The sequence below is a fragment of the Brassica napus genome, chromosome C9 (assembly GCF_020379485.1).
Source record: "Brassica napus cultivar Da-Ae chromosome C9, Da-Ae, whole genome shotgun sequence".
NCBI classification, from domain to species: Eukaryota; Viridiplantae; Streptophyta; class Magnoliopsida; order Brassicales; family Brassicaceae; genus Brassica; species Brassica napus.
Window position 1 is genome coordinate 12,868,730 of NC_063452.1, and position 15,388 is coordinate 12,884,117.

Genomic DNA, 15,388 nt, shown 5'->3' on the forward strand with positions numbered 1-15,388 from the left:
TAGAACATAGTTTGTTTTTAAGATAATATTGGCTTTTTAACATGCTTTTGCATAGTCATTGCATAATTATATACACTTGCAAGGCATCGCCAGTCCTATATTATACTCTAAATTTTATGTAGTGTTTCCAAATCTACAGAGTGATAGTCCGGTGTATATGATTTAAAAACTAATTTTGGATTAGTTTGGTTTGTGTTTTATTTTTATTTATAATGTGTTTCCATAAGCTAGTTTTGAGAAAAAATAGCATTTTTGTTGTTTGATATTTTTATTCAGTTTATTCTTTATCATAAAATAGTTTGATTTTGTAAAAATAACTGATTTAAATCATCTATTTTAATCAGAAACCATGTAAAGTTCATTTCTCTTAATTCCGTTGATATTTGATCGAAAAAATTTTCTTAACCTTTAGCTAAAAAAATTAGTTTTTAGTCTCCTTGATAAAATAATTTTGGTTAGTGTATCAAATCAATATTGTATAGTCGTAAATTAATTATACAAATGGAATTATTTATCATTTGAAATAAACAATGCAAAACCCTGTATATATGTCAGTTTGTATTTTTTGTAGAGAGAGCAGAAATTGAAAATGTAAAATCAATAATTCTAAATACATAAAAAATTTTTAAATTAAATGTAGATTTAACAATTATTTGATATGAAACAAAAGATTTTAGCTGAAACTTAAGAATATTGACTATTCATCACTTTCTGTTAATTTTAATAATAAATAAACAACAAAGAGTGAAGGGTTGATTGGTTGTTCTGTAGTTTTTGTTTTTGTTTTTACTTTAGAAAATAAGCTGTGAATTATTTTGCTTGGACTTTAATTTTTTTGCTATATATTTATTTTCAAAGCACTAAATAAAATCTTTAGAAAAGTTGATTTTGAAAACTAATATATTATTATTTTTTAAAAAACTTTATACTGTATCTGTAATTTTAAAAACTAAAATATGACTGTTTAAAAAAAAAAATTAGAAAAAAGTGAATGTCTAAAACATCTACCACCATTACCAATCAACCCATGAGTTGATTCATTTCAAATTCGTTGGACAACATAATAAATTAATTTTCGTATTATTACTTATATTTTTGGTAGTCAAATTTGAAATAATATATATACATACTTTTATAAAAAAATAAACAAGCTAAAATTAATTAAAATTATAAGAAGAAATTTTCCGGGCGTAGCCCGGACAAAGACCCTAGTATATGTAATATATTGATCATATCAATATGAGAGAACAAAAGACACATGTAGCTCTCATTTTAATTACGTATTCACGCACATAGCTCATTAGAAGTGAATAAACTTGCCAGCTTGCAGAATATGATTACTAAAACAAGCAGACATGTCAATTATGACCAAAACCCGCAGCCCGAGTCCGTCCAACCCCGAATCCCACCTTTAGAATTACCGGGTTTGGGTTTAATTTTTTAAGCCCAAAAAAAATTGGGTCTTTCGGGCTAAGCCCATTTGGACTTTGGGTATTTTGGGCCTAAGCTCGTTTAGGCTAGGATCGGCCCGAAAGCCCAAAATTTTATACTTTAGCTTAAATATTTTTGTTTTTACAATCAAAACCATTATTAGTATTGACATATTATTTTAATATTTTTATCCAAACTCTATTAAAGCAACTATAAAATTGTTAATGCACTTTATTGTTTGATCATTATAAGTGTCACACTTTAAATTTTATAAATGTATCTTCTTCTTTTAGATACGACATGTTTTTTTATTTCGAAATGCAAAGTATGAAACGTTCGACCATGTTTATTATAAATTTTGTTCTCTTATATATTTAGTTTTAATTTGTATTTGGATATCTAAATCTTATTTAAGTTTGGTTTGTTTATAATATGTTTTTAAAGCATACGAAAAAATAACGACAAGAAAAAAAAAAGCATACGAAAAAGTAAAACATTTTTGATAAAGAAGAAAAGTTTAAATTCACTTTATATTTTAAATCAAAAAAAAATGAAACTATTTTTTAATGAAAATTCATATGTATTAAAACGATGGAAATGACAATGACAAATTATTTTTCGAAAAGTCCAAAAAAACCCGAAAAACCCTATAGCCGTATAAGGGCCAGACTTTTAATTCTAGGCCCAAAATATTCTGGGCTGGGCTCAAATATTTAAGGGTCTAGCGGGTTTGGACCGGGGCGGACCAACCTGAATTGAAACCCCTAAAAACAAGTACGTCGTATTATTAAAAAAAGTACGTCTATTACGTTTTCAAGTACTTCTTAAGTTACAGTTATAGTTTACAAGTCACTCGATTTTCAGGAAACGCTAGTAGAATCGAAAATCAAATATTAAACAAAAGTTCCCAAAATAAAAATCATGAAGGTATAATCAGAAAGAGGCAAAAGCAAGAATCAAAAAGAATAGAGAATTAAAAAGAGGCAAAGGCGAGAATCAAATACACACAGGAGTGAATAACCAAATACACAACGAACTTGCATATAGATTATAAAATAAAATTAGAGGGGGAGAGATGAGAGCCTACTTGATCTAGAGTTGATGACATTGGCAGAACCTGGAAAAGATAGATTCTAAATCATTTTCTTCTCAGCAAAATCGGAGGGGAAGAGATAGATTATATAATGATTGCAATAAATGATAGAGCTTTATGGGTCACGATTATGATTCGTTAACGTTATAGAGGAGAAGCTAAAGAGGTGAAAGCTGATGGGTCTCTCCGAAGAAAAGGATCAAAAAGAAGGCGATCAGTCGGCGACGAAAGCTATAGGGTTCACTGCAATAGATGACATGGCATAATATAGCACTGTGATTGGTTTGAATTAATTTGTCTACGTGGCATAGCTAAACATTGAGCTTATTCTCCTTTTATTATTGTTAGATATCCTCGTTTATCATCTGATGAAGAAGTGTAATTTAATTTAGTCATTTCTATAAAGATACTTGTAAGATAAACAAAGACATGAAAATTCTTTAACAAAAAAAAGATAAACAAAGACCCCGTAGCAAATATATGAAAAAATGGGAAGACCAAAGAGCCTGCCGTATTGGGATCGGCTACTCTATAATTTCTACACACATATTAAATGTGCATGTGTAGACACGTCGTATGACACGGATGGAAAAGTGTGCGCGTCTACATTACTAATTTATAAGATTAGTCTGAAGAAAATAAGACTAGTAGAGTATTGTTGCGAAATAATATGAATGTTTCTGTATTTTATTAATGAATAAGTATTTTTTTTATATAGAGAATTACAAGATAAGTAAAAAGGAAAGTATCCAAAACCTAACTAACTAGGATTAGGATTAGCAAAGACTACTAATACATAATATGAAAAGATTACAAAGAAAAGAAATCCTAATCATACAAGGAAAATGAAACATATGAATGTGGCCGCTTCTTTCTCTCTTCAATAGGCCGACTCTCTCTCCTCTCTCTCTCTCTCCTGCGGATGGGCTGGTTTATAGACCGGGCCGGTTATGAACATCCATCAATTGATTTATAACACTCCCCTTGGATGCCATAACCATACAGGGATTGTAATACGCTTAATGTTGTCTCATTAAAACCTTATCATGAAAAACCCAGTGGGACAAAAACATGATGAAGGAAAAAGAGTACAACACGTACTACTCCCCCCGGTGAGAACCTCAGTGGAGGTATTTCAGCCTACGCATCCCAATTTGATGCGTGAGCTTCCTGAATGTACAGGTCAGAAGTGCCTTAGTGAATAAATTGGTCGAGTTATCACTAGACCGTACTTGGATCACTTTGACCTCTCCGGTCTTTTGCAAATCGTGGATAAAGAAGAACTTAGGCAAAATATGTTTTGTCATATCCCCTTTGATATAACCATCTTTGAGCTGAGCAATGCAAGCCGCATTGTCCTCGAAGATAATGGTCGGCTCTTTGCACTCGACCATCCCACAATCTGATCGGATATGTTGGATCATCGATCTCAACCAAACAACCTCGCGGCTGGCCTCATGAATGGCTAGTATTTCTGAATGATTGGATGATGTGGCAGCGATGGTTTGTTTCATGGAACGCCATGATATGGCCGTACCTCCATGTGTAAAAACATATCATGTCTGTGATCGAGCTTGATGTGGATCTGATAAATATCCAGCATCAGCAAAGCCAACTAAACCATCCTTATTATGGTTAGTATAAAACAGACCCAAGTCTTTTATTCCTTGTAGGTAACGAAGAATATTTTGATCCCGTTCCAGTGCCTAAGGGTCGGACAGAAGATTCACGGCAAAGGTTATATCAGGCCATGTGTGAGTTGCCAAGTACATTAAAGCTCCTATGGCACTGAGATATAACATTTCAGGACCTAGGACATCCTCATCGTCCATCTTGGGACGGAATGGGTCAGTGCCCAGGCCGAGTGATCTCACGACCATGGGACTGGTCAGAGGATGGCAATCGGCCATGTTAAACTTCTTGAGTACTTTCTCTGTGTATGCCTTCTGATGCACAAGGATGCCATCACTTATGTACTCAAGCTGTAATCCCAAACATAATTTTGTTTTCCCGAGATATTTCATATCAAATTCTTTCTTAAGGTATTCAACCGTTTGGAAAATCTCTCCAGAGGTTCCAAGGATGTTCAGATCATCAACATACACTGCTATGATCACGAACCCTTGAATTTCAAATTTCTTTATGAAAATACATGGACTGATAGGGTCATTTCTGTATCCCTCTTTCTCTAGGTACTCACTGAGTCTATTGTACCACATTCGTCCGGATTGTTTTAGTCCATAAAGATATTTTTCCAACTTAATACAATGTTGGTCTCGAGAACTCTCTTTGTTTTTCAATTCAATACCCCCTGGGACTTTCATATAAATGTCATTATCCAGTGGACCATAAAGATATGCGGTTACAACATCCATTAACCGCAAATTCAGACCCTCTCTCACGGCCAGACTTATCAAAAATCTGAAGGTCGTAGCATCCACCACAGGGGAGTATATCTCCTCATAATCTATTACAGGTCTCTGTGAGAATCCTTGTGCAACAAGCCGGGCTTTATACCTCACGACTTCTCCTTTTTTATTTCTCTTTCTCACAAAGACCCATTTGTATCCCGCTGGTTTAATATCATGAGGTGTTCGGATTATTGGACCAAACACACCTCTCTTTCTCAGTGATTCTAACTCCACGTTTATGCCTTCTTTCCATTTAAGCCAATATGATCTTTGCATGCATGCATATATAGACGTGGGTTCTTGATCCTCATTATCCATAAGTTCAAGTGCTACTTCATAAGCAAATAAATCATCCATGTCAACATGTTTTATGTTCCATTGTTTCCCAGACAAGACATAATTCATTGAGATCTCTTTATTATCTGCTTCATCAGTACCATGAATCTTGGCGTCCCAAGAATCATTGTTTGGCACATCAGGGCCGGACACTTTAGTGGCATCAGGTCCGGCCATGTCTAAAGTCGGGTTGGTCGCGGCCACATCACGGGCTTGATCGGCCGCGGCCGTGTCTGGTGTCTTATGAACCTTGGTTGCACCTTTCTTTATTTTCCGAGGGTTCTTATCTTTGGAACCTATTGGTCTACCACGTTTCACACGCTGGCTAGACTCTGTAGCAACTTGATTATGTCCCTCTTGAACATCAATTCTTATTGGTGCATTAGCAGCAGGTATGTATGACTTGGTCACACTTTTCGGGTCAGCAAAGGAATCTGGCAATTGATTAGCTAGCTTTTGTAAATGTATAATCTTTTGAACTTCAAGATCACACACTTGAGTTCGAGGATCTTGCCAAGAAATGGATGTTTGATTCCATGAAATTTCTTTTATCATTTTGCTGCTATCTCCCCCTAAGGTCGGATGTTCGGATTCATTAAAATGACAATCCGCATATCTGGCCTTAAGCAAATCACCTTAGTTAGCTCAAGATATTTTTAAATCGTGGGGGAATCAAATCCGACATATATCCCCATCCTCCTTTGAGGTCCCATCTTTGTTCTCTGTGGTGGAGCTATAGGAACATAAACGGCACAGCCGAATGTCTTAAGATGGGATACGTCTGGCTCATGACCCGTAAGTAATTGTAATGGGGAATACTTATGTTCGATTGATGGCCTGATGCGTATGAGCTCGGCCGCATGCAGGACGGCGTGTCCCCATGCTGAGACCGGAAGCCTCGACCTCATGAGTAATGGTCGGGCTATGAGTTGTATGCATTTAATAAATGACTCGGCCAAGCTATTCTGTGTATGTACATGTGCCACGGAGTGTTCCACACTTACCCCCATGGACATATAGTAGTCATTAAACGCTTGGGAAGTGAACTCACCAGCATTATCAAGAAGTATAATCTTTAATGGAAAATCTGGAAAGTGTGCTCGTAATCGAATTATCTGAGCAAGTAACCTGGCAAAGGCCAAGTTCCTGGTCGACAGGAGACAGACATGCGACCATCTAGTGGACGCATCTATGAGGACCATGAAATATCTAAACGTTCCACAAGGTGGATTCATTGGTCCACAGATGTCTCATTGAATTCTTTCCAGAAAGTTTATAGTCTCTTTAGTGACTTTAACTGGTGATGGCCTAGAAATAAGTTTCCCTTGGGAACAAGCAACACAAGATAGGTGCTTAGGGATGACTCGTTTCTCTTTAAGGGAATGGTCGTTCGAGTTCATAATCAGTTTACGCATCATGGACGGCCTGGGATGACCCAGTCGGTCGTGCCACAAAATGAAGTTATCGATTGCCTCTTTATTAACAATGGCATTAGCTTCGATCATACTGACTTTAGTGTGGTAAAGACCAGTAGATAGTGCGGGTATGCATTCTAAGACTTTCTTATTGCCATGGACGAGTTCAAATATTTGAAGAGATTCTTTGTTTCCCTCGCCCTTGGTTTCAATATGAAATTCATTCATTCGAATGTCTTTAAAGCTTAATTGACTTCTCACAGAGTTGGGTGAATACAAGGCATCTGATATCTCAAGATGTGTACCCATAGGCAACAAGATACTAGCCTGGTCGTGCCCCTCTATGAGGCTGGCAATACCCGCAATGGTTGAGATGTTGGCGTTTTTAAGAGTTAGATTTATGAAGTATCTCTTATCTTTAAGAATCGTGTGGCTTGAGCCACTGTCCATAACGAGTACATCCTTGTTCTCGTTCATTTCTAAAACAATATTCAAAAGGATGCAACTTAGAGACTTCATATATATAAGGAAAGCTTTTATTTTATTATATAGGTCTTTAAAACAAGTTTAAAATAAAAGCCAACATAGAATTTAAAAACACCAAAACATAGAAATCAGATTATAATGTCGAAATCACTTCAGTCTTTAAGACAATCCGAAGTTTCATAATCCATAAGATCGTCCTTGTCATGATCGAAGTCTTTTTCATTGTCTTGATAAACCATATGGGCTTCGGGATTCTTCCCTTTCAAACTCTCTTGATAAAGCTCAACAAGATGCTTTGGAGTTCTACAAGTCTTAGCCCAATGATTGTCCATTCCACATCTATGGCACACTGATTTACTTGATCTGGTCGAGTGTTGAGGCTTAAACGAAGATCCACGTCCACGACCATGGCCTCGTCCAAATGAGCCACGATCATGTCCATGATCTCGTCCATTCTGATTACCTCGTCCGCGGCCATAGGAACCTCGGCCACGACCATGTCCGTATCTACTTCCTCGACCACGGCTATAATAGCCGTTTCCTTGGACATGGTGGGACTCTTTATCGTCCTCAGTGTTGTGTGCTTCAGGTGGTGCTGCTGAGCCAACAGGTCTCATCTCACTGTTTCTCATTAATAACTCATTATTCTGCTCAGCAAGCAAGAGACAAGAAATAAGATCAACATAGGTCTTAAAACCTTTCTCTATGTATTGTTGTTGTAACAGCACATTGCTTGTGTGGAAAGTGGAAAAAGTTTTCTCAAGCATATCCTGATCCGTAATACTTTCACCACACAGTTTCAACTTTGAAACGATCTTAAACATGGCTGAGTTGTACTCGTCCACGGACTTATAGTCTTGGATTCTTAGATCCCTCCAATCAGACTGAGCCTTTGGTAAGATCACCGTTCTCTGGTGATCATATCTTGATTTCAATTCGTTCCAAAGCTCTAGTGAATTTTCAATGGTTAGGTATTGATCCTTGAGACTCTCAGCTAGATGGTGACGAATGATCAAGATGGCTCTGTAACGATCTTTCTCATTTGAGTTATTGCCCTCGGTGATACATTCACCGAGACCTTTGGATTTCAATATGATCTTGGTATCAAGCGCCCACTGAAGGTAATTGTCTCCAGAGACGTTTAGGGCAGCAAAATCCAAGTTATTGATTTTTGACATCTAAAATCATAGATAATATAGGTCTCTTTAGAAATAAGGTTTTTAGTTTTAAAACATTCAAGTAAAGCCTAATGGCCAAAGTATATGCCTTACGGCCAAGATTCAATTTAGGGTTAATACATATAGTTTTATATGTAATGGCAATCCTAAAGCGGTTGGTTTCTATCAGTTCATGATTCAATCAAAACAATCAAACAAACCAATCGGCCAAGTAATAGAACAAGCCACACGGCTATTTAGTTCAATTCAACATCATCCCTAGAATTAGATCTAACTTCAATTGCAATCAATCAATAGTGATCAGGTTCAGATATGAATGCAACAAGGCCACACAACCACAGATGATGATCTAGAACAATTAACCTAGAATGTATTAAGGCCACACGGCCACAATCTAATTCGATTTCAAAGTGATAAAAACTAGATCATTAGGGTTTTAACCAGGTCAAGCAATTCAGATTCAGGTTTAAACAATCCTAATCAATATTTTCTAGGTGATCAAACAAACAATTAAATTTCAAATCAAAATTAAAACCAATTTTCCAAGTTAGGGTTTTAAGGATTTCGAAACTTTGATCTTTGATTAAAGGGATTTGATTTGAGATTCAAAACCTTTTAAGGTTATGATTTTAATTGATCAATGGATCAATCTCAATTTAGGGTTTAGGGGATCAGACTTATTCGAGCTCTGATTTACTCATTTAGGGTTTGATCTATTATCCTAGGGTTTTATCTTAGAGATTAGTTTTTTAGGGTTTCATTCTTTACAAACAATCTAAATTCAGTTCTCATGTTCTTAGAATTAGGGTTACCTTTTGTTTGCAGATTGTAGAAACCGGACCACCTAAGAGAATCTCGAACGGACGCGAGCTGGAGTTGAAGTCGCGCGAGCTGATCGCTGTTGGGTCGCGAGCTGGCTGATCGGGGAACGTGAGTTGTAGTTGTCCAGGATGCAAGCTGAGAATGGATGGAGCTGAGGCTGTGTTCGTCTAGTATCAGAAACACCTTAGGGCTGGGGCTGATCGGATGAACACGAACTGGAACGCTTGCAAGAACATATTAGGGTTCGTCGAGTTAGGGTTCAAGGTCGCCGGCTAGGATTTGGGTTTAAGGGGTTTTCCGATTAGGTTTTTAGGCTCAGGGTGTTTAGGGACTATCGTGCTGATAACGTGTTGTGAAACAATAGATTTAGAGCTGAATGTTTCTGTATTTCATTAATGAATAAATGTTCCCTTTATATAGAGGATTACAAGATAAGTAAAAGGAAAAGTATCCAAAACCTAAACCAACTAGGATTAGGAAAGACTACTAATACATAATATGGAAAGATTACAAAGAAAGGAAATTCTAATCATATAAGGAAAAGTAAACATATGAATGTGGCCGCCTCTCTCTCTCCTCAATAGGGCGACTCTCTCTCCTGTGGATGGGCTGGTTTATAGACCGGGCCGGTTATGCACATCCATCAATTAATTTATAACAAGTATAATAGTAATATTTATGTACTCGGAGCTAATTGGTAAGCATTCGAGGACATGATACAATAGAAAGCTACATAAATGTAAACTTTATTTTAAAACAGACAACTTTTAGACAACTTTTATTTAAAATAAATAAACACATAATAATAAATGTAAATAATAATCATTTTTATTTGTCAACTTTTTTTTATGTCAACTGTAAATAATAATCATTTTTTTAACGGTGGTTTATTATGATCTTACAATTATGATATGAGAAAGATTACATAGACGATTCGACAACCGACAATACTATCTACCTTATGAGGACTTACGCCTAACTGCATCATCTGAGCCGTCCTATGAAGATCCACGTCTGACCAGATTTACTTGCACCATGTTGAAGATCCCTTGTAAGTCTTTCTTCTGTAGTCTGCATAATTGTTTAATAAATCGCTTTCTCCGGGATTTGAAACCTGGATTTCCTGTAATTTGCAATAAATTGCATAGTCTGGGATTTGAACCCCAGACCTGGGTTTAGAAACCTTTAAACCTTAATCGGTAGGCTACGGTACTTTCACGTAAATAATATTCATTAAAAGCCGTTGTACTACTTATTTCAATTATTCGAGTTTGATTCCAACGGTTATATTTTCTACAGAAGATAAATATACTGAGCAAAAAAATTGTGCACTGTCGATAAAAGGTACACTTTTATTGACAGTCCTTTTACTGTCAGTGATAAATTAATGTTCTAATCACATAAAACCCACTGTAATATTTATGTTTCACACACTCACAGATGACAGATACACATTATATATGTAGATAAGAAGATGACAATATTAAAAGCTTTATCTGAAAGCATTGTCTATATGTGAAACGATCTGCAAATTTCCATGGTCTCTTTCACTCTCACGTCTCTCTCCATCTTTCTCATTTAGCTTATTTATTTTGCAGAAAAAGTAATTTAATTGTATATTATTATTAAAAAACAAAAAAATATCTCACTAAGAAAAATGTCTGGCGATATTTTTTTTTGTCATCTCGTTTTATTAAATGGCTAAAAGCCAACAGGTACAAAATATAAAATAAAAGGCAAAGGTAAAGCCCAAACGTACAAACAACTAAAGCCTAACCGCAAAGGCCATATAAAACTCCAACAGAGAAAGAGGCTCAAGACAGCTCACAGCCAACGTGTCACACGTAAGCGGTAGACGGACGCGTGGCGGAAGAGCAGAGTCATCCCTTTCTTCACCAATTTCCAAGCCGTTGCCGGATTTCTAACCGGAGATCCACCGGATACTCACCGGAACAGGAAGCTCAAGAATAGAACATCCAAGTACAACTAAAGCTCAAAAGTGGTAGAGCTATGAACCGCACCATCTCTTCATTGAAAATCAAATCGGTCTCACCAAGTTCCAACGAAAACAAAAGAAGCTCTGAATCTAACAAATTTAAAAAGGCCACCTTTAATGATAAGAATAAGCGTGAAGGTGGAACAACCCAATAATAGAAGAAAGATCAAAGCGACCAAATAATAACTCAGCAAAACCGATTTGATAAGGAAAACCAAAGAAAAGATTGAAAGTATAAAACATAGAGAAAATTAAAAAACCGGATGAACATGACGAAACATCATTGAAATTTATCAGAGATGAGTGATGACTCTCAAGTTACAAGCCGGCCAAGTCGATGCTTTGGGAGCCACCGTTTGCCAGAGTCGATAGCCGGCCAATTCGATGCTTTGTGAGCCACCGGTTGCCAGAGTCAAAGCCCGAACCTCGGGAGTCAAGAGCCAGAAACAACGAAAGAACAAACAAACTCTCTCTCTCTCTAAATATTTTGAAGAGGGAAGAGAGAAGAGAGAGAGTTCTAGTTTCGTCCCTCACCTAAAGACATTAGTCGAAATGTCTGACGATATATAAAAACTAAAAAAGAGACCTATTTTAATTGGTCTTTTGACTAATAATTTTTTATTCTCCCATATTTCCAATTTATAAAAGTTTATTCACTCATGACTCATTCATTCAATCTTCTTCCTCTTCCCCCTTTCCTCCATAACTAATATAAAGCCTCTTTAATGACGACAGGACCCATCTCCAAGAACAAACAGTAATCCTCTTTATTGTCCACAATTAAAGATTAAAGATCCTCTTTTTATTTTTTTTTTTTTTGTCATCGATCCTCTTTTTATTAGATGGGTTGATGAAGAGACAAGGGTCCCTTTAGTTATCGCTGAAGATCTTCAACCTCAATCATGTTGGGCAATCTTTTTCTTTTGTATGTAGATACAAAAGTTTGCGGTTTTTAACTTTCTTAAAAAAAGTTTATCAGTCCATGACAAAGCTCAGTGCTTGATTGGCTCCACTGTCTCTGTAAAGAAAAAGTTTGCATTTTTTTCTGTCCCATTTCAACCTCAATTCTCAGTGGTAAGCAAATCTCTGACTCTGATATACATGTAAATACTACATTATTAGACAAGGAAGTTATTTTTTAACTGAGAACTTTTTTTTTTACTGAAAATCTCACTTTAGGACACAGTTATGTATCCAGAAGAAGCAAATTTTTAGACACAACTAGAAGAATTCTCTGTTTTTTTTCAGGTTTATTTGATAATCAATGGAGAAAAGGAGATCACCAAGAAGCAGCAAGAGTCCTGGAACTGCAACTTTCCCTAAAAGCCCTCTTGTCTACGAGAGTTATAAGTCTGGTTGTGGTTGGAAACTGATCAACTTCTTTGATTTCAGACATGTTAAATCTGGTAATAAGAAACTGAGTTCAGACAAGAAACCCATCAGAGATTCTGCAGGTTAGTAGTACCAGTAGTGTGTTTCTTGGATCACCTCTTGTTCTTAGTTTTACATTTTGTTTCTTTATCTTTCTGCAGGTAATGTTTACACTAAAAGCCAACTTGATCTGCTCAACAGACTTCATGATAAATGTCAGTGTCATGATGTAAGTTATTAAAATTTGTTAGTTCTTGAGTTAGCTTTTTGTACTTATAAATGAATCTCTTGATTTGTTCAGCGGATTGTGGAAGGAGAGAGTTCATATAAGCCTAAAACAAGGAGAAGATCTTTAAGTTCTGAAACAGAAGATGAGAGCTATGAACCAAAACCTGTCCAGGGTTTACTAGAGAGAGAGATAAAGAGGTTCAAGAATCTAAGGGAGGCCACTTCTTTGAGTGAAGTTGAGAAGACAAATGATAAGGCTAAGCAAATGGATTTGAAGAATGGGAGAGATTGTAAGAAGAGCTCAGAGATTAACCTTCAAGTTCGTGTGAATGAAACGTTGATCTGTTCCAAGGCAGAGGAGAAAGGAAAACACCGGTCTAATCAGTTCATGGAAGCATTAGATATCCTAAGTTCTAACAAAGAATTGTTCATTACACTCTTACAAGATCCCAATTCTATCTCAGCCAAGAAAGGTCAAGACTTGGAGAGACCTCAGGTGAAGGAACTGCGTGATAAATCTCCATCAGTGGCTGATGATTTCGATAACATTGTTCTCTTGAAGCCTAGATTATCAAGCTCGGTGAGATTCAAACATCTAGCCAAGAAGGTGAAGCTTGTTGTTGGATCTAACAAAGACAGTAACCACACAGAAACTACACCAGAATGTAGCGGCAAAGCTAGAGAAACTGAGGCTGTAAGAAACAGTGATGTTTCTACCAGTACAGTTGGCTATAGAAGCCCGGAGTCACCGGTGTTTAGACGCAAGAAGCGGGTTGAGTCTGATGTCTTCAAGCTAAGCCTTGAGAAGGATGTTTTGCCAAGAAAATTCTTGGTTGAAAAGCAACGGGAGAGATCAAATTCTTCACCGGTTTATGAAGTTCCCAAGGAATTGAGTAGCTTGGAGACAAAACTCAAAGAGAGAAGACAGAAGCTGGAGAAGAGAAGAGAAAGCTTCAAGCTGTGGTCCTTGGACAAGGACTTGGAGGTTTTTGATCCAAATCCTCCCAACTCCAACGACAATTGTACAAGTCTAGAGATGATCCATTTGGAAGAAGAAACAGTAGAAGAGAAGATTGGATTAGTATCGTTTGATGATCTTCTTCTAGAGAAAGACTCTGTTCACAAGTTTGTGAAGAAAGTTCTTGAAGCTTCAAAACTGAACTGGACTAATCTCATGGAGAGATGCAACGAAGAGACATCACTACTAGACGAGTTCTCACACGACAATCACAACAACGGTCAGCTTCTTCTTGTTCTTGATTACACAGACGAGATTCTCCGCGAGATCAACCGTCAAGCCATCATCAAGTTTTGGCCTTTCTTACCATCTTCCCTTAGAGAAGAAGACCTGATTCAGGAGACGCTGAGACGTTTTGACTGGAGTTCACTCTGCTGTGACACTCCAACAAGTACATTGGATCAGATCATTGAGACTGATGTGGTAAAGCCATCATGTCTTTGGTCGGGTTTTCGTGATGAAAATGAAGGTGTTGTCTCTGATGTAGCTGAAAATATTCTGCAACGGTTGGTGCTTGACATCTCCCATGAGCTAAGAACAATGCAGGATATCCATGAGCTAAGAACAATGCAGGATATGTAGATTAATCTGAAATTTGTACGGGCTATTCAACATTTTTTTGGTATGTATAAAAAGAAACTAGGATAAGACCTGCCCAGTTCTTAATTTATATGAAAATTATTTAAGAAATATCGTATAGAAAATAAAATTTATATTATTGATCGAATTAATATTTTTGGCCTTTAAACAATTTTTTAAAACTTTTTTTAGTTAATTACATAATTTGTTTACTAATGAATTGATCTAATTTTTAAAAATATTTTAGGTCAAAAAATTATTTATCGCATAAAAACTTAACGTTTAGGCCGAATAATCTCATGCCTACTATTTGGTTACAATGAAACTATGTCAGCTCGGTTTTATAGCATGATTTAGCAATTTAAAAGTTAATTATGGTTATGATAAGTTTATGTTCACGTGCCAATACTATCTATCTTCGATATTTTTTGTTTTTTGTCATTTTGGTTATTGTTCGATATAAATATTGATTTTTGAGTTTATTCTCATTTCTTTCTTTTATTTTGGCCTGAGATTTAGAAAATGTTTAAGATTCAAAATTATTAAAGAGATATATACTTAGGTTAAGATCTGCGCCTTGTGCAGAATAAATATTTTATTTTATTACTTATTTTATTTTTTTCTGCATATTATGAAATAATAAAATAATAAGTATATATTAAATAACTAAGAAATCGGTTACTATTATGTAATAAATTGGCTTGCACATGTAAATCAAATGACCGCTCTGGTTTATTCGCAATCATTTCAGGATAAATAAATCAAAACAATCAATCTTATCTATCGTATATGATATATACTTAAATTTAAACGATATGAAGTATATATATATATTAACATAAAAACCTATTAAAATAAAATTATTTATTTATATGATTTTATTATCATTGTATCTTATTATCGAAAAAAATTTAAACATTGATCACAAAAGTTTATGTAAGATTTTTAACAGTTGTAGTAATTTATTTTTGTTTTGAAAAATTCAAAATACAACATATACAAAAAAATCTAAAATTTTAATAGT

At 35.8% G+C, this 15,388-nt stretch overlaps 1 protein-coding gene and 1 long non-coding RNA gene across 5 annotated transcripts; one reads left to right on the plus strand and one right to left on the minus strand.

Annotated features, from left to right (window-relative positions):
• Positions 1-10,842: 10,842 nt before the first annotated feature.
• Positions 10,843-11,692, minus strand: LOC111210024. The gene is made up of 2 exons (XR_002661422.2): positions 11,429-11,692; positions 10,843-11,258 (listed from the first exon to the last, which is right to left on the minus strand). It is a non-coding gene; the product is annotated as an uncharacterized LOC111210024 (long non-coding RNA).
• On the plus strand, positions 11,692-14,471 carry LOC106392191. Of its 4 annotated transcripts, none has more exons than XM_013832986.3 (4): positions 11,692-12,242; positions 12,417-12,622; positions 12,701-12,768; positions 12,841-14,471. In XM_013832986.3, the coding sequence occupies exons 2-4, from the start codon at positions 12,433-12,435 to the stop codon at positions 14,365-14,367; spliced, it is 1,785 nt and encodes a 594-aa protein (XP_013688440.1). In that variant the 5' UTR covers positions 11,692-12,242; positions 12,417-12,432; the 3' UTR covers positions 14,368-14,471. The 4 variants fall into 4 exon arrangements, with proteins under 4 accessions (XP_013688440.1, XP_048625977.1, XP_048625976.1 ...); XM_048770020.1 differs by having other exon boundaries at positions 12,701-12,754; XM_048770019.1 differs by lacking the exon at positions 11,692-12,242 and having other exon boundaries at positions 12,271-12,622.
• Positions 14,472-15,388: the final 917 nt, after the last annotated feature.